The sequence below is a fragment of the Panulirus ornatus genome, chromosome 12 (genome assembly GCF_036320965.1).
Source record: "Panulirus ornatus isolate Po-2019 chromosome 12, ASM3632096v1, whole genome shotgun sequence".
NCBI lineage: Eukaryota > Metazoa > Arthropoda > Malacostraca > Decapoda > Palinuridae > Panulirus > Panulirus ornatus.
Window position 1 is genome coordinate 67,787,836 of NC_092235.1, and position 24,366 is coordinate 67,812,201.

Here is a 24,366-nt window from a genome sequence, read left to right on the forward strand (position 1 = left end):
GGTTCCAACAATGTTGTATGGTTGCGAGGCGTGGGCTATGGATAGAGTTGTGCGCAGGAGGATGGATGTGCTGGAAATGAGATGTTTGAGGACAATGTGTGGTGTGAGGTGGTTTGATCGAGTAAGTAACATAAGGGTAAGAGAGATGTGTGGAAATAAAAAGAGCGTGGTTGAGAGAGAGCAGAAGAGGGTGTTTTGAAATGGTTTGGGAACATGGAGAGAATGAGTGAGGAAAGATTGACCAAGAGGATATATGTGTCGGAGGTGGAGGGAACGAGGAGAAGTGGGAGACCAAATTGGAGGTGGAAAGATGGAGTGAAAAAGATTTTGTGTGATCGGGGCCTGAACATGCAGGAGGGTGAAAGGAGGGCAAGGAATAGAGTGAATTGGATTGATGTGGTATACCGGGGTTGACGTGCTGTCAGTGGATTGAATCAGGGCATGTGAAGCGTCTGGGGTAAACCATGGAAAGCTGTGTAGGTATGTATATTTGCGTGTGTGGACGTGTATGTATATACATGTGTATGGGGGTGGGTTGGGCCATTTCTTTCGTCTGTTTCCTTGTGCTACCTCGCAAACGCGGGAGACAGCGACAAAGCAAAAAAAAAAAAAAAAAAAAAAAAAAAATTTGTGCATTTGATGAGGGAGCTTTACTTTCATGGGCCACACATCCTGTCCTTGCACTTTATGTATGTATGTGTATTTGTACATATGTGTATGCACATGTATGTGTGGTGGCACTCACACACATGCTTGCATGCAAGCACACATAAATGCATGCCTGGAAACAAGCACATAAAGTACATCACCACTCTAAAGATGTTGACATTTCTCTACTGCTTTTGCTGTTATCAACTGACAGCCTTTTCCAAGTGACAGGTCTCTAAAATATAATCATAATTCCAAAGAATTCAATTTGTACATCAGTGGTCTATCATTTGAAATATTGTGGGCAACTTCACTGAGCCTATGGAACTCCTCAGGCTACCTTTTTTATTATCATTTCACACCCAAAAGCCTTTTAAAGACAAAAGGCCAGAGCAGAGCAGGGAATGAATGGCACACTTGATATATGACACCAAGATGAAGATGCAGGTGTCTCCCTCTGGGATGCATTTCCTCAACAAATAGGTTTCAAATGTTAATTGTAGGCATGGAACAAAATTGCAAGTCCTTGTCAGGGAGAGGAGGTACAATTCTGACACAAAACTCCCATCATTCAAACAATTTCAATCAAACTATCCATCAGACTCATTGTCTACCAAATAACATTAATTTGGTTTCCCCTGTTTCCTCTAATAGATACAGATAAATGTACGGTAAGAGCAAGTGAAATACTTTCTAAAAATCAGGGAAATAAGCTCAAAAGATAGTAACCTTTGCTGCTTATGAAGCAAACAAACTGTATGAAAAGTTTATTTCTCATAAGCAGCACTGTGTTGAAACATATCTAATTCAGTTATAGCAAAACTGATCTGCTATAAATAACGGTATAAATGAAACGATGATTAACCCTCTTCTAACATGAATAACAAGGCTAAAAATTTTGTGGTGCTCTAATTATCCTCAAAAATGGATGAATAAGCTAAAAATTCTGTGGTGCTATAATTGTCCCTAAAAATGGATATTTTCAAGAGACTTAACAAGGCTAAAAATTTTGTGGTGCTCTAACTGTCAAAAAAAAAAAAAAAAAATGGATATCTTCAAGAGACTGACTCTTTTTCATTCATGGAAGGTAACCCTAATTACTGTATGTGATTTTAACAGAAAAATCATAACTATAAAATGACATGAAACAATATTAGTTGAAAAAAGGATCAACATCAATAATGAACATGGCATTTAACAGTTTCAAGTATAAGATCGTTAAAAGGAAAGAAGAAAAGTAATACAAGGAATTTCCATCACTGCTTTACAGATTAAAGGTGCAAGACACTCACACCACACCTTCGTTCCAGTTATAATTATATACTCATCCCTGAAAATAGTATCTATAAACTAAGAGCTGAAATGGCTTCTTCCTTAATCATTAGTTGAAGCAAGTGCAATATTTTTCATGTAAAGCAGGAGCAAATTTTCAAATATTGATAATGAAATGATGGTAAAAGTCTTGCATGAGATATAGTGCAGCAAAGCAGCAGAAGTGGATGTGACTGCAGTTGAACATCTTCAGAAAATGGGGTGACTGTGTTGTTAATTAGTTACTTAGGATTTTTAACGTACATATCTTAGGTTCATGGCAAGGTGACTAAGGATTGATGGAATACCTGTATAATGCCATTGTATAGGGGGAAGGAAAACAAACTGAATGTTTGAATTACAGAGATATAAGTTTACTAAATGTACCTGATAAGTTGAATGGGAGAGTGGTGACTGATATGGCAGTGGCATGCACAGAGCATCAGCCTCAGGTGGTGCAATGGGATTTAAAGGATGGTGTAGGATGCGTGGATCGTATGTTTGCAACACATGTACTGCAGCGTTATAGAGACCTGCATGCTGCTCTAATCCATAGGGCAGAGTCGGAAGTTCTCTTAATAGTTTAGTTTTGCTATAAAGTATAACATGCATAATGGACAGGAACTGCATGAATTCAGATGCCTTTCTAACATCAGAAATGGAGCAAAACTTGGGTAACAAGAAAAGCTCCAAAGATCAGGAGAAATGATGTGCAAAACCTTTATGAAATGAAAATAATAAGTGAGGCCTGTTAAAAATCAAAGATAGGGAATGTTCTGATGAGGTAGAAAGGGTATGAAGTGCTGTCAATGGACTGAACTGGGGCATGTGAAACAGCTGAAGGAAACTATGGCCTCATGGCTTTGGTGCATTACACATGACAGCTAGAATTAATGTGAATGAAAGAAGCCTTAGCATTAGCTCTTCCTCACTAAGGTGGAAAACTGTGAAGATACAAAAAAAACACACAATTAAACAAGGATGTACCCAAAGTCTCTAATCCCAAGCAGAACTTGCAATATATGTGTAAAAGATTCTGTCACCCGGCAGGAGTGGAGGTATACTGCTAACAATATGTCAGCAACTCTACCTGATGACATAAAAGTACCATTAACTCCCCCTTCTTGGAAGACAATATAACAAAGAAGAAATTTCCTCTAAAATACTCCTAAAAAGATAAGATTTCACTGGACAGAGTACGTTATGATGAACAAATCATCGATCTTGATGGATGATGGGAAACAAACTTATGGTGAAGAAACAAGCTAACATGATAGGGGTAACTCAGGCACAGAGAAGTTGGCATAATGTATCTTTACAGGAGGACTGTCTAGTGATTTTAATCCTTTTGAATTTACAATAGTGTTAATTGGTTTCTATCTGCTGGATGCAGGCAATCATCTGATAACAGGCAAACATCCAACAGAGAAAACTGTAAAAACATACCTTTCACCTTCACATACATCTGAGCTTACATAACTTGATTAAATCCCTAAAGGAAAGCATTAAGCTAATGTTGATATATGAATCCTAAGGAAGTGAAATGCTATGTGCAAAAATATAATGAAATGTATTCCTCAATATATTTCAGAGGTTTATAATATTCATAGGTCTCAAAAAGACCTACCTACTAGTATAAAGAAATATATCAGATATGATTTCTTGCTAACCACTATGTCTCTTACCCTGAAAAATTAACATGTTGGTTACTCTGAGCTGAGATCCAGATGACATATGTCTAACAATACGAAAATAAAAAACATACCGTGATTACTTCTGGAAAACATCATTAAGATTTCAGAAATAATTATCACAATTCACTAGATGTCTTGCTTAACATTAAAGTTTATTTCATCTTATCTCATCCTGCAGTAATTAGAGTACCCAGAAGAAGGCAGTACAAAAAACATTTCCACATTCGGATGATTATATTACACAGTACTTGTAACAGCATGTTTCTGTGTGAAACTGTAGATTTATTTTGTGTACATGTGTAAATAATTTTTTTTTTGTGTGTGTGTAATAAAATTCTGAAACAAAGATCACACTGAAAGTCCTAAGATAAGGTAACCCATAAAGGTGTTTCGCGTTTTGTAATTCTTTTTAGTAGTAATAACTGACAAAGTGAAAGAATGTCATGATATTTCCAAAGATGGTACTCCCTTATGTAAATAACATATGTCACTGAAGGTCATCCAAGTCTTCATCATAATCATCACTGATGCCATAATCACCATCCTCATCATCATCATCTTCATCATCAGTAACCTCCTCACCATAACTCCTTAGCTTCCGCCTGTATTCAGACATCTTACTACTCTGGTCAGTCACTAAGACAAGAAGGTCCTCTTGTTCTCTTTTAATGGTGTCTAATTCTTCCTGAAATTTGCAAGAATGTTAAAGATATATTAAAGGAAGCTTTTTTTTTCAAAATTCATAGAAGATGGACAATGAAATTTGGTTAGCATCATCAGCTCAACTATAATAAACACAAACTTGACTGTCTTTCGAGCTTTTTTCAAGAGATACCTTTCAGCAGGCTGAGAAATCAAACTGGAAAGGTGTTATAAGAAACTTCATCCCCAAAATTTTCATATCTTTCTTAAATGCCTGCATGCCTTTACCACTTTAGAAAAGTGACAGCAGGAATAGAAGACTGATCCTTCAGGGAAAAATCCTCACTTGGCTTCTTCTAATCCAGCTTTTATAAGCACATTAACTCAAGTGCTGCAGATCCAAAATGCACAGCACCAAGAAGTCTTCGGAACGTCAGTACAAGTATTCAAGGACCCATGTAATGAATAGTATCAACTGATTTTAGTATAATGCAGGTAGTAATATGTATTGTAAGTGTGTCAGCAAATAAATTTATTCTACCAGTGTCCTGCTCTCAAAATGTTATTATGTTCATGAATTAACTTTCAGTGTTCTATCCTTTTACTCACCATGTGTTGAAATTACCTATTTGTCATTACCTATCTGTAATTCCCAACTTGTAACTACCTTTTGTACTGTATGGGTAGGTATTTCCACTCATGTGGTCCCATCTCATGAATATATCACACCATTACACAACTTCTTGAATTTCTGTATGCTGTCTGTATTAACCATGTTTTTAGTAATTTAATTTCATTTGTCCACCATTCTTATACTACAAAAGTACTTATTCACATCTTTCTCAGTCAGTTTTTTGCTTGAATTCATGTTATGCCATCTGGTTGATTTATCCTTACATCACAACAACTGCTGACTGTTTAATCATCACTCTGCTTTACAAACTTTGGGCAGTGATTAGGTCACACCTCACCTTTCTCTTTCAAAGCCAGCTAATTTAAGGCCTCTAGCCTTTTCCTGCAACTCAGCTTTCATGATTCTGGTAACATCTTTGATGCTCTCTTCTGGTCCTTCTATATTAGCTCTTTGTGTGTCTTCATGTGCAGTAACCAAACTTGTGAAGTATTTACTTATGATTTACTTATGTATGTGAGCAGCTTACTGAATATTTCCTTATCCATGAATCTGAATGCAACTCTAATATTTGCTTGCAGACAATTTGTCTCAGTTAATTTTCTTACGGTGGGACTCTGGTAATCATTATGAGGCCTTCTTTCATTGTGACCCATCCTAATTACTTTACATTTACTTGGGCTGAACTTTATCAGACATGTATCAAAGCAATTTTGGAATTAGTAGTGGTCCCACTTGATCAGACCAGTGACACCTCTTGAGTGATTTAATCACATATTCATACCAAGGACTAATAAAAATCTGTTAGGACTTACTTTGACACAAAACAATTATCTTGGGATTCTAAAAACTGTGCAACTGACCACTTAACAATTAGATTGACTGCCTCTGAATTAATCTAGATTAGGAGGTACAGAGTATCTTATGCAAGCTGCTAATTCATGATTCTAATCATCATCTTCATCTTTCTAGCTCATTTCTAATTACATTCACTCCATTTAAAGCAAATTTAAGTCAATAAAAGAGATAAGTAATAAAAGCTTACCTCCAGCTGTCTGCATTTTGTTTCACCTGCAGATCCTGTACTTGTTCCTGCTGCTGCTGCTGCTGCAGCTGCAGCTGCTGTTGTTAGCTGGGTTTGTAACTGTTTAATATGAATCTCAAAGTCCTTCACCTGCTGTTTGAGAGATAAGTTTTCCTTTTCCAGCTGGGAATTTGTCATTATCAAATCATCATGGCTGTGATCATCTGAGGTCTGTAATGGAATTGTAGAAAATATTGGCAACAAAAGAAACATTATTTGCATTACTGACTGTAACAGTAGTGTAGAGTAAAGGAATTATAAAAATCAGTGTCCTTTCATTTTATACAGGCATGATTTATACAAATACATGTGGAAGAATTACAGGATTATTATATGAAACACTGTTTTAGGAAAACAGTTTTCTTCTGCCAGAGGGAGCATTTTGTTTTCATTAATCACTTAATATTGTCCAAAAGTCAATCAATTCTACCCGACAGGCTTCCATATTCATTAGGGAAAATCAAAATGTATCACAATAATGGGTAAAATATGTAAATCAAACTTATGAAATTCCAAACTGAAGAATTTACAGGCATACTCTCTCAAGTGGAATCATACACTTTTCTCCATTACAGTAAAACATCCAATGTGATTCCTTGTTTTCACTTTGGAGGAGGAGAAAAAGAGAAAAAGAAAAAAAAAGAAAGAGAAAAAGAGGAGGAGAAAGATGGGGAGGAGGAGGACATTCAAACATAATATCTCGGTTCTGATCATCAGTAACTAAAAGATACTAAATTACAAATATGCACATATTTAACCACGATTTTACCTCTGCTTGTTTTTCAGCAACTCCATTTGATTCTTCTATGGTTCCTGCAGGGGTTTCTCTAGATGCTTCCTTTAGCTGTTGTATCTCTGAATCTTTATTATAAAGAATCAGTTGCAGGTCTTCTAACTGTTTACGCAGGTTCTCCATTTCAGGGTTGGGAAGTGAGTCAAAGAAGTCAGCTCCACTTTTTGTGTCCTGATGGTTGCTCAACTATGTAAACATAAAGATAATTCATCACTCTTACTGGATTAGCACTAATATATTCAAAATCTAAAACAAAAATCCCTGAGTCAATAAAAAGTGCAAGGCTGTTATCTTCCAGAGCTTAAGGGAAAAGTACATTTTATCCATCACAATTTTCTCTTGGGAACATACTATGCAAATGATCACTATACAGTTTCCTAATATGGGAGGTGGTGATCCCTAAAGCCAACTGTTAGTTAATCTGAGGTCCTCAATGCCTGCCCTACAAGTCTCCTCAAATTAGCAGTTAAAGAATGCTATTATTGCATCACAATGCCCCAACATCTACAACAAAAGCAACTATTCACTCCATAAAAACTTATACATTTTCATAACCTACTAGAGATACTTTATATACATTTTTAAACTGATCTTCACCGTGAATCACATAGATTTCTCCACACAGTACCCCCTTTCTTATATGTACTGTACTTTCATTCTCTCATGTCTTACCTCTGCTTACCCCACATTGATTTTTACCCAAATGATTTAAATAAACTCTTCAAATCAACCTCTTAACATGCTCATTACTGTATTTTCAAAATTACTGATAATTTCTTGGGTACTACTGCACCTTCCCCTAATTCTGTCCACTCTCATCCTATTCACAAACAAGTAAGATCATCTCAATTGCAAACACTTAGATACTCATACACAAGTTCTCATGTCATCTGCAAAAAACTAACTACTACTTTCCCTTACATTTCTGTCTATGTCTAAATCTATGTCTAAAGTCATAAATAAGGAAGAAACACAAGTTACCAGTACAGTTAACTTGGATTATTTTCCAAGGCAATGACTTACCTGAGAGCCACTTACAGGCGTTGCTTGTTCAGTTGGTAGCTGCTCCTGCTGCTTCTGTTGTTGCTCTAGTTCCTGTTGATGCTGCTCATGCTGTTGTTTCTATCAATGAAAGAAAATCTAATGTGTTGTACATTCACCCTAAAATGGCATTGAAGAAATTTCTGTTTCAGTAGAAAGTGGCCATATAAATAAAATCTTCCATAACGCATCAAAGGGTATCCACTCTGAACCCTTCAATTTCCATTCATTCTATCATTCATACAAACAAAATGTTTTCATAATGCAATAAAAAATAACCATCCATTCAAGCATAATGCTTTCACAGCATGGTAAAAAATAACTTCACAGGCATCACAATTTGGATAGATCTTTACCTATATCACACCTACATAAATGAAAAGATGTTGTCTTTGTCCTGTAGTTAACAGACTAATACAGATGGCAGTTAATTCTACCAATAACTCTATCAAAGTGAAATGCTGAATGAAAAATATATCTGCATAAAGCTACTGATATGTGGAAAAAATTTTAGATGTACTGAACACAGCACACGGATTTCATAATACCTATCATGAGGAATCTCATTTAACAAAAAAAAAGTATGGTTTCATAATGCAAAGCCTAATAAAAGTAACTGTTCCAGATCCCATGGTCTGAAAATGAGACACCTTGCATGAGTGAGTACGTTGATGATATAACAAAAGGGGGAGATACAGTGAATGAGTGCTACATTGACATCTTGCTAGCTTTCACCATTAATTAGCAGATAAAATATTTGCAGTTAACCATTCATATGGTCACCTAGATCTCACCTTATGGAAACTCCAGCTCCTCCATCCTAAGCCCAAAATTATGGCCCACATGGAACTTGATGAGAAGGGATAATTCTTTCTCCCATAGATGGCTTAAGCTCCTAAACTAAAGAAACAAATCCCTTATATACTGCAGTAAAACTCTTGTCACAATGTGATGTATTTTGTGATAGCACAGCTAAAACTTAAGCAGAGAGGCTTGATAGTGTTTTAGAGAAGATTCCAAACATTCTGTGGTCTGACAATGGAAAACACATGCACTGAAGCATGATTTGTTTTTAAGAGCATTTGTGCATTTTTTTATCTGTATACATCCCATTTCCTTCTTTTTTGTAAGGATGTAGTGTCTGATCTGAGCATAAATTATACTGCTACACATTAATCATGATCTAATCACGAGTGAATGGAATACATCAGATTTTCCTTGTCTATTTTGAGCTGAATGGGATCTGGCTTACTCTACCTCACTACATGTGACTGAATGAATTGAAAAGTGCAAAATTTGAGTCAACTGTCATTTGCCATATAAAACAAAACCTTTTCAGAAGAGAAGTGGTGTGTGTTAAAGCAAAAGGTGTTTCTTCCTGATAAACAAGGTCCCAGAGTCTTGTACCTCTGGAGATTAACTGGGATTGAAAACCTTTAAAAATGTTAACAAAGACTCATAAGAGTTCCAGTCTACCAAACAAAATAGTAAGTGCATACTCACCAGAGCAGTTACTTCAGCATCCTTCTTGTACATTTCATAATAATAGTAGTCCCTGGAATGGGTCATCTCAGCTAATTGCTGCTGCAGTTGCACCATCTGCTGTGTTAACTGTTCTATGGTGTTATCACTACCTTCAGCCTTTGTTTCTGAAGTGCCAGGTGCTACTGCTGATGCTGCTTCTACTGCAATACCTTGCTGAGCTTTTAATACTGTTGCCAAAAAGATAAAAGTTTAAGTTAAACTTTTTCTCCTTATCCTACCTACAACTGAAAACCAGTATTGCTTTTCTATTTGGTCAAACATCATACAGGTTGAGAATCTATTATCTGATAATCTGAAAACCTCCAGGCCCATCACCTGCTTCAAATGTACCACCTAATAACATCAATATCCATATTGATGAAACCTTACCCTCTCCTTCAAGCTTCTCAAGCCAGTTGTAATCTGCTGTAGTTAGTAAATAGATTCATCTTACACTGTAAGCAGCAAACATCAAGGCTGTTGTGTACGAACAGAACTTTATTATTTTCTTATTATTTCATACATTATAATACTACCTACACACTTTATACATTCATTATTTTTTTATATTTATTATACTTTATTATTGTCTCCCGTGTTAGCAAGGTAGCGCAAGGAAACAGACGAAAGAATGGCTCAACCCACCCACATAAACATGTATATACATACACGTCCACACACGTACATATACATACCTATACATCTCAACGTATACATATATATGCATACACAGACATATACACATGTACACAATTCACACTTGCTGCCTTTATTCATTCCCGTCACCACCCAGCCACACATAAAATGACACCCCCCTCCCCCCACATGTGTGCAAGGTAGCGCTAGGAAAAGACAACAAAGGCCACAATCATTCACACTCAGTCTCTAGCTATCATGTATAATGCACTGAAACCACAACTCCCTTTCCACATCCAGGCCCCACAAAACTTTCCATGGTTTACCCTAGATGCTTCACATGCCCTGGTTCAATCCACTGACAGCACGTCAAAAATGCTGTTAAAAGAAATAAAAATGCATTTCATGATTAGACTCTTGAGTGGGAAGACATCCATACAGGGATCTTTCAAGCGCTATGTTGTAAGCAAGGCCAATGCCAATCCACGCTGTTTCCAGCCAAGAGAAAGCCAACATTATTTCTCCAGCTGCCAAAATGTTGAAATCTGCTACAGCTACACTTCTGCATGTCCCAGTTTTTCCCAAAGTGATATACTATATAATGTACCTCAATTAAAAATTATCTGAAGTTAAAATTTTACTGATCTGAAAAAAAATATATTTCAAAAAGAGGCCTCCTTAGTGCTGGACAAACAGCCTGGAAGGAATTAATGTGGTTACAAGTGAAACTGGTAAGTGGCCCAGAAAGTGTTCTTGTTCTAAGGAAGTTTGACACTTAAAATTGAAGAAAAAAAAGGACAAGACATGAGAAAGGCCCATTTCTGACAAACTTAAGGGAATCATTGATAACAAAAATTATATTTTAGAGTGCTTACTATAGGGCTAGACTTTGCCTCAGTCCCCACTGGGTGAGCTACCACAGTATAGCAATATTCTGAAAACCAAAAAAATCTAAAATCCAAAACAAACATGGCTCAATGGATTCTCAACCTGTACAAATATACACATTTTCTATATCATGAACATCTTTTCCATAATCAAGGATGGATGGCACAAGCATAAGTCTCCTCCTACATTTCTGTTACCAATCATTACAATAAATGCCACACCATGATGATGAAAATCCAACATCAAACCATAAGATATCTACACATGATTCTACATGTTGGTTTGGCTATCATATAACTAACTCAACTGCCATTTACTTGAAGAGATGATATTGCGAATTCCCTCAACCAGTATAAACATGGAAGAAGAAACATAGAAAAAGAAAAAAGATTATGGTGAAAAAAAAAATAATGTGTGAACTGGAAAAAAAAAATTAGAAAGCATAAACCCCTATAGTTGCAGCAATCATTTTCAATTAATTCTGTACACAATGCATCCATAAAGCCCTCAAATGCTTTAATTTCATTCAGTGATATCATTCAAACAGCATCAAAACATGTTTGCTACAGCAACAAGGTCTTCAAGAAGCATTGCAGAAAAGGGTACCTCTTAACTTTTCAAAGAGCAATAAATATACTGGTCCTCCCAGCTCTCTTCAAGCTACATATCTAAACAAGTACACCACCGAATTTCCGACAACTGATGGTTCGGCACCTCCTTTAGTCTAGACAAAATTACATGAGGGATCTTGAAATTACCACAGCCACCAGACTAGTTTACTGGGCAGCCACAAATGGCATTGTGGGTGGGGCACGCGTATTTACATTCTTTACACTGCACTTGTTGGTGGTGATACTGCAATTCTGTGAGATTCTTAGCTTATTTTGCTTGAATTTAACCCTAGCTATGGCTTCTAAGACATATGAAAGTGTTAGTTGTGGTGTCAAAAGTAAACACCAGTCCATATCGATCCAAGATAAAATAAAACTGTTGAAAAAATGAACCGTGGTGTTTTGGTGCATAAGCTGTGTGACATCTACAGTACTGGTTCATCAGTTGTTTATGATACAAAGAAGCAAAGGGAGAAAATATTGAAATTCTACACAGACAGCAATTCCAAGAAGCAAATGATGATTAGAAAAACTCTGAAAGATGGTAAGAGTTCTGAGCACTATTGAGTGATGATGGAATGGTTGCGACACCGTTGGAGTGATGGAGTGGACTTGTCAGGTAGCATGATAATGGACCAGGATAAGTTGTTCCATAAAAAACTTAAATTACAACATGAGCGTGACTATAGTGAAGGATAGCTTCAAAGATTCAAGAAGCGTCATGGAATTTCCATGAATAAAGTGTGCAGAGAAAAGCAGTCTGCAAACCACGAAGGAGCTGCCAAGTGTGTGGACGAATTCACGAAACTCGTAGCTGATGAGCACCTCAGTCCTGAGCAGGTGTATAATGCAGACGAAACTGCATTATTCTGGCGATGCATGCTAAGGAAAACACAAACAACAGAAGAAGAAGAAGACCCACAGGATTCAAACACTCTTAGGACAGACTTCCATCTTAGGGTGCTCAGACACTTAATATTTGTTTATTTTAAAATTCTAGCAGTCCATGGTGTACTTTAGACATTTTGGAGATGTATAATTAGTGGGTTAGAGGTGTGTTGATGAATTATCATTATGTGACCATGGTTAGTCTGGCAAAATGGTTAATCGGCAAGGCTTTGGAACCAAGAGTGCCAGAAAATCAGTGGTACACCTGTACTTGTCATCTTTAAATTTTTTTTTTTTTTTTTTTGCTTTGTCGCTGTCTCCCGCGTTTGCGAGGTAGCGCAAGGAAACAGACGAAAGAAATGGCCCAACCCACCCCCATACACATGTATATACATACGTCCACACACGCAAATATACATACCTACACAGCTTTCCATGGTTTACCCCAGACGCTTCACATGCCTTGATTCAATCCACTGACAGCACGTCAACCCCGGTATACCACATCGATCCAATTCACTCTATTCCTTGCCCTCCTTTCACCCTCCTGCATGTTCAGGCCCCGATCACACAAAATCTTTTTCACTCCATCTTTCCACCTCCAATTTGGTCTCCCTCTTCTCCTCGTTCCCTCCACCTCCGACACATATATCCTCTTGGTCAATCTTTCCTCACTCATTCCCTCCATGTGACCAAACCATTTCAAAACACCCTCTTCTGCTCTCTCAACCACGCTCTTTTTATTTCCACACATCTCTCTTACCCTTACGTTACTTACTCGATCAAACCACCTCACACCACACATTGTCCTCAAACATCTCATTTCCAGCACATCCATCCTCCTGCGCACAACTCTATCCATAGTCCACGCCTCACAACCATACAACATTGTTGGAACCACTATTCCTTCAAACATACCCATTTTTGCTTTCCGAGACAATGTTCTCGACTTCCACACATTCTTCAAGGCCCCCAGAATTTTCGCCCCCTCCCCCACCCTATGATCCACTTCCGCTTCCATGTTTCCATCCGCTGCCAGATCCACTCCCAGATATCTAAAACACTTCACTTCCTCCAGTTTTTCTCCATTCAAACTCACCTCCCAATTGACTTGACCCTCAACCCTACTGTACCTAATAACATGATAAATTTTGTGTGACAAAATTATTGTCTTGCAGCATACCACACATCAAACTGACCTGTATTTTCATCATGAAGCTGTTGTACTTTTGCAGACACTTGTTCTTTATCGCTTTTAAGTTCTTCTACCTCTTTCTGAATCTCTGTCAAGCTTTCTCTTAATTGGGTGATCTCAGCATCTTGGTCACGTATAATATCTTTGTACTTGGTTACTTCTGCTGGACTCACCTCTGTGCTGCTACCATTCATCAACTGTGGGGTTACTGCTCGAACACAGGACACTGAAATATTTGAGAATTCTTCTTGTCAGATGCCATATGATGAACTTATATCAACAAGTATAAACTCTTTCATGATATAAGGTTTAGGTTTCCAATAATAAATGTGAAAAACTCCTCTTTACAAGAAATGACCTAACAAATAATCCACTGCTAATCAAAGATACCACTGATGGCAAAATAAATAAATAACATTCATAGAAGAAGCCATATAGTGGACTGTCCCTGTGAGATGTAAACATCTCAAAAGGATGAATCATAGCCCTAACCAAGCTATGAGAGTTCCTTATGTCCCACCAAAAGACGAAACACAATTAAACAATGCCAATTTTACAGAAGCAAACAAAAATACAAGAAAGTGGAGCATGAAAGGGAGAAAGAAAAACAGAAAAAATAGAAATTAATTATTGTCATGTTAAGACAGCCAACACTGGTGATACCTACAACTCTAAAATTCTTAAAAGACACAAGGAACTGTACTTGCTATTCATTTCTGTAATAACAAAAACTGAAAGGATACTATTCTGACATAATGAAGAACAGGAATTTGGTCTGAGTCATCTACGAAAATGTCATGTCATAGGCAAGATGTGAGCTGGTGCACAGCCTTTTACATAAGCTGGGTTTAGACATCACAGTGTCTACACAGAATGATGGATTGTTATCAAGTTCCAATGGACAGGCACCAGTCATACCCATGTGATTTGTGTTGGTCGAGGCGGGTAAGAGGTATCTCATGTTTTCCTCCTTTACTATATGTGGGGTTAGAATGACTTAGTCCCCCAGACAAACAAGATGCTCAGGGGCTTTGTCCATAAATGTGAAATAAAACATTTAACACGACTAATAATGAATATGGTATGAAAGTTTCTAATACATACTTAAAATAATGCATAAAAGAAACTCAGTATCACTGTTTCATAACTCATGAACAAGCAAAGCAAAGTTTTACTTAGAGGGTTTCAGGCAAGGGAAAGATCCTACCTTCTAAGCTCTTGAAAAGCCTGCAGAACTCATGATCAAAAACTAGATCTGATGGCTGCTTGGCTGCTAGTTGGGGAGATTTTGCAGCTTTTGTGTATGCTTCTATTCTTGATATATTACTCAGTCTGTCACTGAAATTTTCTGCACCAATGCGATCAGTTACAAGTTGCTTGAGACTATCTCTTGAGAAACTATTACCACTGCCATCATTAAACTGGACACCTAGGCCAAGCAAGAATGCACATAGGCCCTGACATACCGTTTCCAATTCATCGTGCTCGCTACCACTCACCTGTAAAGAATTAGTTTAACAATTATGATTCACTGTAAACTCAAAAGTGTCAATTATGAAATAATTTCCATCAGTTATTGTCAAATCAATGAGAGCACATTCATAGTCTATTAGACTAAAAGAATTTGATCCAACATATTTCCAGTGTACCATAAAAGGTATCTAAAAAATGCATGAAACCAGGATATCCATCTATGTCCATTATCTATAATGTTGCCTGAGGGTTATATAAGGAACAAGACTAAGTCAGTAATACAACTTGTCTTTTTCATCTACTTATTGCCTACTTTCCACATGAGGGTATTTTCCTAATAATAATATTCTGCTTCACTAAGATGATAAACCCAGAACCCCTTTCATGAGGCTGGGGCATCTTCTAGGTTGCACTCAATGCAAGAGCAAGGAAATGATAAACTTTGGAATTAGAAGGTCCTAAATGAGACTGTCCTTTTTTCCATCCACTGAGAATAATACAACCTCCCTTACTCTTTGTAATAACTTCTGGGTCAAAAATAAGAAGAGCTTCTCTAATTATTTGAACCTTCATCCATAATTCATGATGCCATGCTAGCAGCCATCTTTTATCCTTATATCAAGTACTGATGGTTAAGGATAAAACAGAGTTGTAATGTTCAATCAGAGGTACATACATATCATAAGAATAATTAAATAAGAATAATTAAAGACACTGATTTGTTGTACTAAATCTAAATGATTCACCTCACTGTCTGCCACTAATGATTACTTTGATACAAGTATGTCAAACCAGCTTCAGGAATATGTCCCTGTAATGTTTATCATAAAATGTATCAGTGATCCAGATGCCAATTAAGCAAGTCTTATAAGCATAAAGGAATCAAATCTGTGTTCAAAAACTACAATACAACATTGGCTTCAACAACACAAGTGGAGCAACTATTCCTTCTAGTGGGTCAGTTAATTCACAATGGAGAGGATCATTTTTGACACACTACTCAAGAGCCTTGTATTTATGAATGCAAATATACATACTGTTCTCATCTGTCTATCCATTCATTCTACTTACCTTTACTGTTCTACTTACTTTTACTGTTCTACTTACTTTTACTGTTCAAAGTGCTATAGAGTACTGAAGCTATCAAAGATATCTGTATTAGAGTTAAGGTTCATACACATTAGGTTGTTCTACATGTAACATATTTTTGCCAGCAGTAATGCTATGATGGAACCATGTTCTGTAGCAACAAGGTAAATTAAGGTGCTCGGTTTTATGTATTTGGAAATGTATCTCTATACATTATCAATGTGATGCATTCAGCATTACATTATATTCCTTTCAAGTGCAATATAGTTTATATCTAATTACAGTCTTCATGTGATGCATTCAGCATTACATTATATTCCTTTCAAGTGCAATGTAGTTTATTATATCTAATTACAGTCTTCACCAGTACTGCTAGAATTTAGTATCTACAAGCATTCACAAGAAATTATGCCTATCAATGAGTACAAGCTACCAAACATTCACCTTTTATCGCATAAGAATATCAACAGACAAAATGACAAACTCAACATCATGAAAGACAGTTAACTCAATAATGATCTGTCATTTGGTTGTCAAGCTGCACTCATCTAACCCAGGTAGCTGTCTCTTCTTCCAGATTATACACATGTGGACTGTTGGCATTATGTCTACAAATATACAATCTCTCCTTGCCACACATAACACTTGGCAACATTTAACTCACACAACTCATTCTTTATAACTCAAAATTTTCCTGTGGTGAGTGCTATGGACTTGCCCTTACTTTTTGGCAAAATGGTAGGAGCAATAGATAGAAATAGTAGATAGCAACATTAGGCAGGAGCATTACGAACAAACATTTGGTAGAACTAGTGGGTAGGAATATTGGTTGAGAGTATTCGGTAAACGTAATGGGCTGAAACTTTAGGTGGGAAAATTTGCTTAATGTTAGGTAGAAGAAATCAGTAGGAATATTAGGTAGGAGCTTCTGAAAATACTGTGCTAGAATTGCCCTCTGCTGGTAGCTTGTTAAGGGTGAGGCATTAAAGTCCAAGAAGTGGCACTTTAGTTTCACTAGTTATGAAGACTCTCACCATGGACAACCCCTGAAAGGGTTCCAGGAGGAAATGAGCATGAGAGATATAGATAGATAGATATATAGATAGAGAGATTTTGTCTTATTTTTTTTTTTTTTTGAGTCTGTATCATGTTTCTCAGACGTTTTCTCCTTCCTCTTGTTAGTCTCCATATGTTCAAGAATCCTTATCTCTATATATACTTATGAAGATAATCTTTTCATGCTTTGAGTTTCACTGAAGGGAGAAAAAGGCAATGGGACCCTAATACTGCCTGAGGTGCATCTCTAGCTCAAAATAAGCTTTCATAGCAAACCCAAACCCTTAATACATTAATCTACTGAATATACCAAATATAGCCTCATAAAGAAAAACTATACTAGATAATATAAGCCAATAATCAATTGAATCTGCACATGAGTATAAGGATTTTCACACCATTGATTACAATGTTAACTTAAAAGCAGCCAAAGAGACTTGATAACCACGTATGTTCATATTGTTCTGTTTTAGTAAATTGATAGAGCACCTTCTAACAAATGGCCAGTATACTCATCCTATTTTTTTACTAGAAGCTACACATCATTATTATAATGAATATCTAGTAAAGAATCTTACCTAACCAGCAGGGAAGTACTCTGCAACCAATCGTATACCCTGAGTGGTGGAAGGAAGTATTTGAGTGGTAAATGATAACTGTCCATTACAGTAATTCCTAAGGTATTCAGTTGTGTACAATTCAACAAACCTGACAGAATCAACTGATGAAAGTCTGTTGTACTTTTTCTCCCTAAACAAAGTTTAGAAAGTAATATGCCATTCAGTTTACTGTCATCTCAGAGCAAGTTAAACACAGCTTGAACATTCCTAAGTTGTTGTCTCACTACTGGAGCCAGTCCACAACATTGTAAGTCTTTTAGTATAATACTCTACCCTTCTATTCCTATATGCCAAGCACTTATTCACTCCTCACTGATGATGGTTCACATTTTGCATGATATATAAGTCATATATTCCAAGTGAAGTAGAAGGATTATGAGATTTAAATCCTAAACCAACACCCATATCAACCTGCAAATAACATGAAGGTGAAACAATCGAGACCAACCTTTTCAACTACAATGGTTTACACTTCTTTTATACAGAGCACTAAATCATTAACAATCAAAGCATATGGTTTCAAAGGAATAACAAAACGGGCATCATCAGTGCCTACAAGAAATATATTATGCTTTTCCACCCCTTCAAACTTGTACATACTTGATCCTGATGTTTGAAAAGTGATGAAAAAAACAGCTCTGACTTTGTGGTGATCAAAGGTAAAGAAGGTGAATTCAGGCAGACTATTATGGCAATGGTGGAATTCACAGGGTTTGCATAAAACAACTGAAAATGGTGAGAAATAAGGACTTACCATTTTAGGTGTACTCCAATATAATATCTCAGCTTTCAATAGACATTATCATGCACATAAAAAGATAAACATATGCACATAAAAAGATAAACAAGGAAAATGGTTGCTTACACGAGTCGTCAGATATGGCACTGCAGCAGGTATGGCAAGGAAGGTTTGTACTGCAACAGGGCAATGAGCCAACCAGGTAGACAGCAGCATGAGGATGCCAAAGCAAGTAAGGACTTTTGTTCCTGCCTGAAGAATGGATGTGCACTGTTGCATAAGTGACACAGGTGGACTTCCCACACTTGTTGCCAACTGGACGCGAAGCATGTTCTCCTAAAAATCAACAGTAAATAGCTACATAAATATTTATTTTATTTATTTATTTTGCTTTGTCGCTGTCTCCCGTGTTTGCGAGGTAGCGCAAGGAAACAGCCGAAAGAAATGGCCCAACCCACCCCTATACACATGTATATACATACACGTCCACACACGCAAATATACATACCTATACATCTCAATGTACACATATATATATACACACACAGACACATACATATATACCCATGCACACAATTTACACTGTCTGCCTTTATTCATTCCCATCGCCACCTCGCCACACATGGAATACCATCCCCTTCCCCCCTCATGTGTGCGAGGTAGCACTAGGAAAAGACAACAAAGGCCCCATTCGTTCACACTCAGTCTCTAGCTGTCATGCAATAATGTCCGAAACCACAGCTCCCTTTCCACATCCAGGCCCCACACAACTTTCCATGGTTTACCCCAAACGCTTCACATGCCCTAATTCAATCCACTGACAGCACGTCAACCCCGGTATACCACATCGATCCAATTCACTCTATTCCTTGCCCTCCTTTCACCCTCCTGCATGTTCAGGCCCCGATCACTCAAAATCTTTTCCACTCCATCTTTCCACCTCCAATTTGGTCTCCCACTTCTCCTCGTTCCCTCCACCTCCGACACATATATCCTCTTGGTCAATCTTTCCTCACTCATTCTCTCCATGTGCCCAAACCATTTCAAAACACCCTCTTCTGCTCTCTCAACCACGCTCTTTTTATTTCCACACATCTCTCTTACCCTTACATTACTTACTCGATCAAACCACCTCACACCACACATTGTCCTCAAACATCTCATTTCCAGCACATCCACCCTCCTGCGCACAACTCTATCCATAGCCCGCGCCTCACAACCATACAACATTGTTGGGACCACTATTCCTTCAAACATACCCATTTCTGCTTTCCGAGATAATGTTCTCGACTTCCAAACAGTCTTCAAGGCTCCCAGGATTTTCGCCCCCTCCCCCACCCTATGATTCACTTCCGCTTCCATGGTTCCATCCGCTGCCAGATCCACTCCCAGGTATCTAAAACACTTTACTTCCTCAAGTTTTTCTCCATTCAAACTTACCTCCCAATTGACTTGACCCTCAACCCTACTGTACCTAATAACCTTGCTCTTATTCACATTTACTCTTAACTTTCTTCTTTCACACACTTTACCAAACTCAGTCACCAGCTTCTGCAGTTTCTCACATGAATCAGCCACCAGCGCTGTATCATCAGCGAACAACAACTGACTCACTTCCCAAGCTCTCTCATCCACAACAGACTTCATACTTGCCCCTCTTTCCAAAACTCTTGTATTCACCTCCCTAACAACCTATACGAGTATATATTACTGGTACTACCTGCCTGGGTACTGGTTGGGTTAGTGATGGCTGTGTAATGAACCAGCACTTCAGCGGTGGTCAAGTTGCACTCCTCTGATCCAAGCAGCTGTCTTTTCTTTCTGCCTCACCCACACGTGGATGCTGACATTGTAACCACAAGCATAGAGTCTCTCCTTGTCACACATAACACTTAACAATACTTAAGCCATACAACTCATTCTTTGTAACTCTAAATTTTCCTGCAATGAGCATAGTGTACTAGCCCTGCCTTTTGGCAAAGTGGAAGGAGCAATCTATCTCTATCTATCTATATCTCTAACACCTGTTCCGATTGAAACTCCCTTAAAGGGGTAGCCACAGCAACAGAGTCTCCACAGCTACAGAACTACACTGCCACCTCTTAGCCTTAAGTGCCTCACCCTTAACAGGCCACTTGCAGAGGGCAAGTCTAGTGTGGTGTTTGCAAAGGCTCACACCTAATGTTCTTATTGACTCGTTCTATCTAGTGCTCCTATCTTCTACCTCTACCAAATGTTTCTACCTAATGCTCCTGCCTAATTGTTCCTACCTTTTACTTCTATCTATTGCTCCTACCATTTTACCAAAAGGCAGGGTTAGCACAGGATGCTCACCACAGAAAAATCGAGAATTATGAAGAATGAGCTGTGTGAGTTAAGCGTTGTCAAGTGTTACATATGACAAGGAGAGATTCATGTTTGTGGACAAAATACCAGTAGTCCACATTATAGTGAGGCAGAAGGAAAAGACAGCTACCTGGGTCAGAGGAGTGGAACTTGACAACCATTAAAGTGCTGTCTCACTAAGCAGATGTCACTAACCCTCCTGATACCCAGGCAGGTAGTACATGTAATATGCATCCCTGGTCATTGGCTGCCTACCAATAGACATAAGTACTCAGTAAGAAAATAAGGAAAGAGCATTAGGTAGAAACATTAGGAAGAAGTACTTGGTAAGAAAATAAGTGAGAGCATTAGGCAGAAGCTGTAGGTTGGAACATTAGGCAAGAACATAAGGTAGACACATAGGTTGAAGTAGTTAACAGGAACATTAGGTAGAAGTTTCAGGAAACACTGTGCTTGAGTTGCACTCTACCAGTGGCCTGTTAAAGGTGAAACATTAAGGCCTTGCTAAGAAATGGCAATGGAGTTTGCCAGTTATGAAGACGTTTGCTTTGACCACTCCCTTTAGGGAGTTCCTGAAGGGAAAGGGCATATCAGACTCTCTCTCTTTGGCAAGGCCTGGGAAGTGAGTTACTTGTTTGCTGATAACACAGTACTGGTGGCAGATTAGACTGAGAAATTACAGAGGTTAGTGTCTGAGTTTGAGTGAGTATATGAAAGGAGGAAATTGAGAGTGAATGTGAACATAAGCAAAGTTATTAGGTTAAGCAGGGAAGAGGGACAGGTTATTTTGGGTGCAAGTATGAACGGAGAAAATTTGGAGGATGCAAAATGCTTTAGATACCTGGGAGTGGACAAAGAAGTGAGTGGATCCATGGAAGCAGAAGTGAGTCATGGAATGGGTGTGGGGGGTGAAGTCTCTAGAAGCAGTGACGAGGGTGTAGAAAGTGAGGTCATTAGCTATAAGGGTAAATATGGGTATACATGAAGGTATAGTTGTCCCAGTATTGCATGGATGTGAGGCATGGGCTATAAATGAGAATGTATGGAGGAGGTTGGATGTGTTGGAAATGAAATGTCTGTTAATATATGTGGTTTGAGGTGGTATGACTCAGTAATAAAAGTGGTAAGAGAAAGCCGTGGTGATAAGAAGAGTTTGGTTGAAAGAGGTGAAAAGGGTGTGCTGAAATGGCTTGAAAATATAAAGAGAATGGGTGCAGAGAGATTAACATAGAAGATATATGTGTCAGAGGTGAGAGAGACAAAAAGGAGACCAAACTGGATATGGAAGGATGGGGAGAAAAAGATTTTGATCGATCAGGGCCTGAACATACAGGAGGGTGAAAGGCATGCCCTAGATGGAGTAAACTGGAGCAATGTGGTATACAGGAGGCAACGTGCTATCAGTTGACCGTACCAAGGCATATGAAGAAGCTGAGGAAAACCACAGAAAGGTCTCTGGGGCCTGGTTATGGATAGGGGGCTGTTGTTTTGGTGCATTACACATGGCAGCTAAAGAATGGATGTGAGTGAATGAAGCCTTTCTTTGTCTGTTCCTGGCACTACGTAACTAACACCGGAAATGGAGAAGAAGAATGAAAGAAAGAAAGATATATAACTACTTCCTGCACCTGGAATCACTTTTATCCTTATGAGTTTCCTGCAGCCTCATGAAGCTAAATACATCCACTGGTTGGGACCACAGGTCATAAAGTGTTAAGATGATATGTGTGTCTCTGTTTGCAGAGAGTAGAGGGCAATTGAGTTGTAGGTGCTCAGCGTCTTCTCTATGGTAGCTACATTGTGGGCAGAAAGGATCTTGGGATACGTTGAGATGGTGGTTGTAGTGTTGTAGTGATGGGTGATGTCCAGAGTGTAAACAGGAGAGCATGACTCTATGTTTGTCTAGGAAAAGTGGTTTCTGATGGGTGTATGTCTGGTGGGGTGGAGTGTAAGACTCATTTGGGAGGTTGGGTGTTTAGCACTTTTTAGTGCATTTCAGTGTGTCTTGTCACAGTTATATTTGTTGGAAGTCAGGGGATCTGTGAATAGAGGTTACTGAAGTGTGAGGCAGGGGTAAACTTTTTATATTTGCTCAGGGACCGGTGATAAATACTTTCCCTTGTCTTTTTTCCCCCTTTCATAATCCTGTTTGTACTTCAATTAAGGCCCAGTCTTGATGTGGACTTTTGTCCATGACTGAAGCTTCCAATGTAAAAAAAAACAAAAAAATTTCATTTCATAATTACCCAGGACCAATTTCTGTTATAGAGTCCTCATGTTACCCATGACCTTTTTAAAAACTCCTGTAGCCCAAGGCTGCACTACTTCCAATAGGAGGAAAATGTAGACTCCTTTGGAGTGAGAAGGTCTTTGATGAGATTGCTCTCCCAGTGATACAATCTCATCAAGATGACCTTCAGCTTGAGGTGTAACCTCTTGCAGATGGAGCCCAATAAGACTGCACATATATATTCATATTTGTTCACTGTATCCCCTCATTACTGAGGTACTGCCTGAAACAAATAAAGACATATATATATATATATATATATATATATATATATATATATATATATATATATATATATATATTTTTTTTTTTATACTTTGTCGCTGTCTCCTGCGTCTGCGAGGTAGCGCAAGGAAACAGACGAAAGAAATGGCCCAACACCCCCCCCCATACACATGTATATACATACGTCCACACACGCAAATATACATACCTACACAGCTTTCCATGGTTTACCCCAGACGCTTCACATGCCTTGATTCAATCCACTGACAGCACGTCAACCCCGGTATACCACATCGCTCCAATTCACTCTATTCCTTGCCCTCCTTTCACCCTCCTGCATGTTCAGGCCCCGATCACACAAAATCTTTTTCACTCCATCTTTCCACCTCCAATTTGGTCTCCCTCTTCTCCTTGTTCCCTCCACCTCCGACACATATATCCTCCTGGTCAATCTTTCCTCACTCATCCTCTCCATGTGCCCAAACCACTTCAAAACACCCTCTTTTTTTTTTTTTTCTTCCTTTCCATCTTTCTTCCTTTTTTAGTTGGTTTACCTAATGACAAGATGTCATCTTAAGGAAAATGAAAAACTGGCAAACATAGCACATTTTAGTAATTAAAATCTAATTTCAATTGTCAATTGTATTCTAGATTCTAACTGACTTCCATCATAATACATCATGCACCTGTTAGGAGGCTGTAGTAAAAACATATGAACATACAAGAACACAATGTCAACAATTATGTTTTTAACTTTAGCTCTCCTAAACATATATATGGAGGTGTGAGGTAACAACTTGTTTAAGAAACATGTTACATATATTATCCACATGATTTATCCGCTATGGAAAAATCATCAACAACTGTGTCTTTGCTTCCCACTTACCTTCTGTGCAGAGTTAGGAGGCTGTAGTAAACACATATGAACATACAAGAACACAA

At 38.0% G+C, this 24,366-nt stretch overlaps 1 protein-coding gene across 3 annotated transcripts in view; it reads right to left on the minus strand.

Moving 5' to 3' along the window:
• Positions 1-3,283: 3,283 nt before the first annotated feature.
• The window catches only part of p115 (General vesicular transport factor p115), a 44,721-nt gene continuing 23,638 nt past the window's right edge, over positions 3,284-24,366 (minus strand). For all 3 annotated transcript variants that reach the window (XM_071668122.1, XM_071668119.1, XM_071668121.1), the window contains 8 exons: positions 18,690-18,899; positions 14,794-15,085; positions 13,591-13,812; positions 9,348-9,556; positions 7,827-7,925; positions 6,780-6,989; positions 5,972-6,181; positions 3,284-4,338 (listed from right to left, as the gene is read on the minus strand). In XM_071668122.1, the coding sequence (XP_071524223.1) occupies positions 4,141-4,338; positions 5,972-6,181; positions 6,780-6,989; positions 7,827-7,925; positions 9,348-9,556; positions 13,591-13,812; positions 14,794-15,085; positions 18,690-18,899 (1,650 nt within the window). In that variant the 3' untranslated portion in view covers positions 3,284-4,140. The remainder of the gene's footprint in view (positions 4,339-5,971; positions 6,182-6,779; positions 6,990-7,826; positions 7,926-9,347; positions 9,557-13,590; positions 13,813-14,793; positions 15,086-18,689; positions 18,900-24,366) is intronic.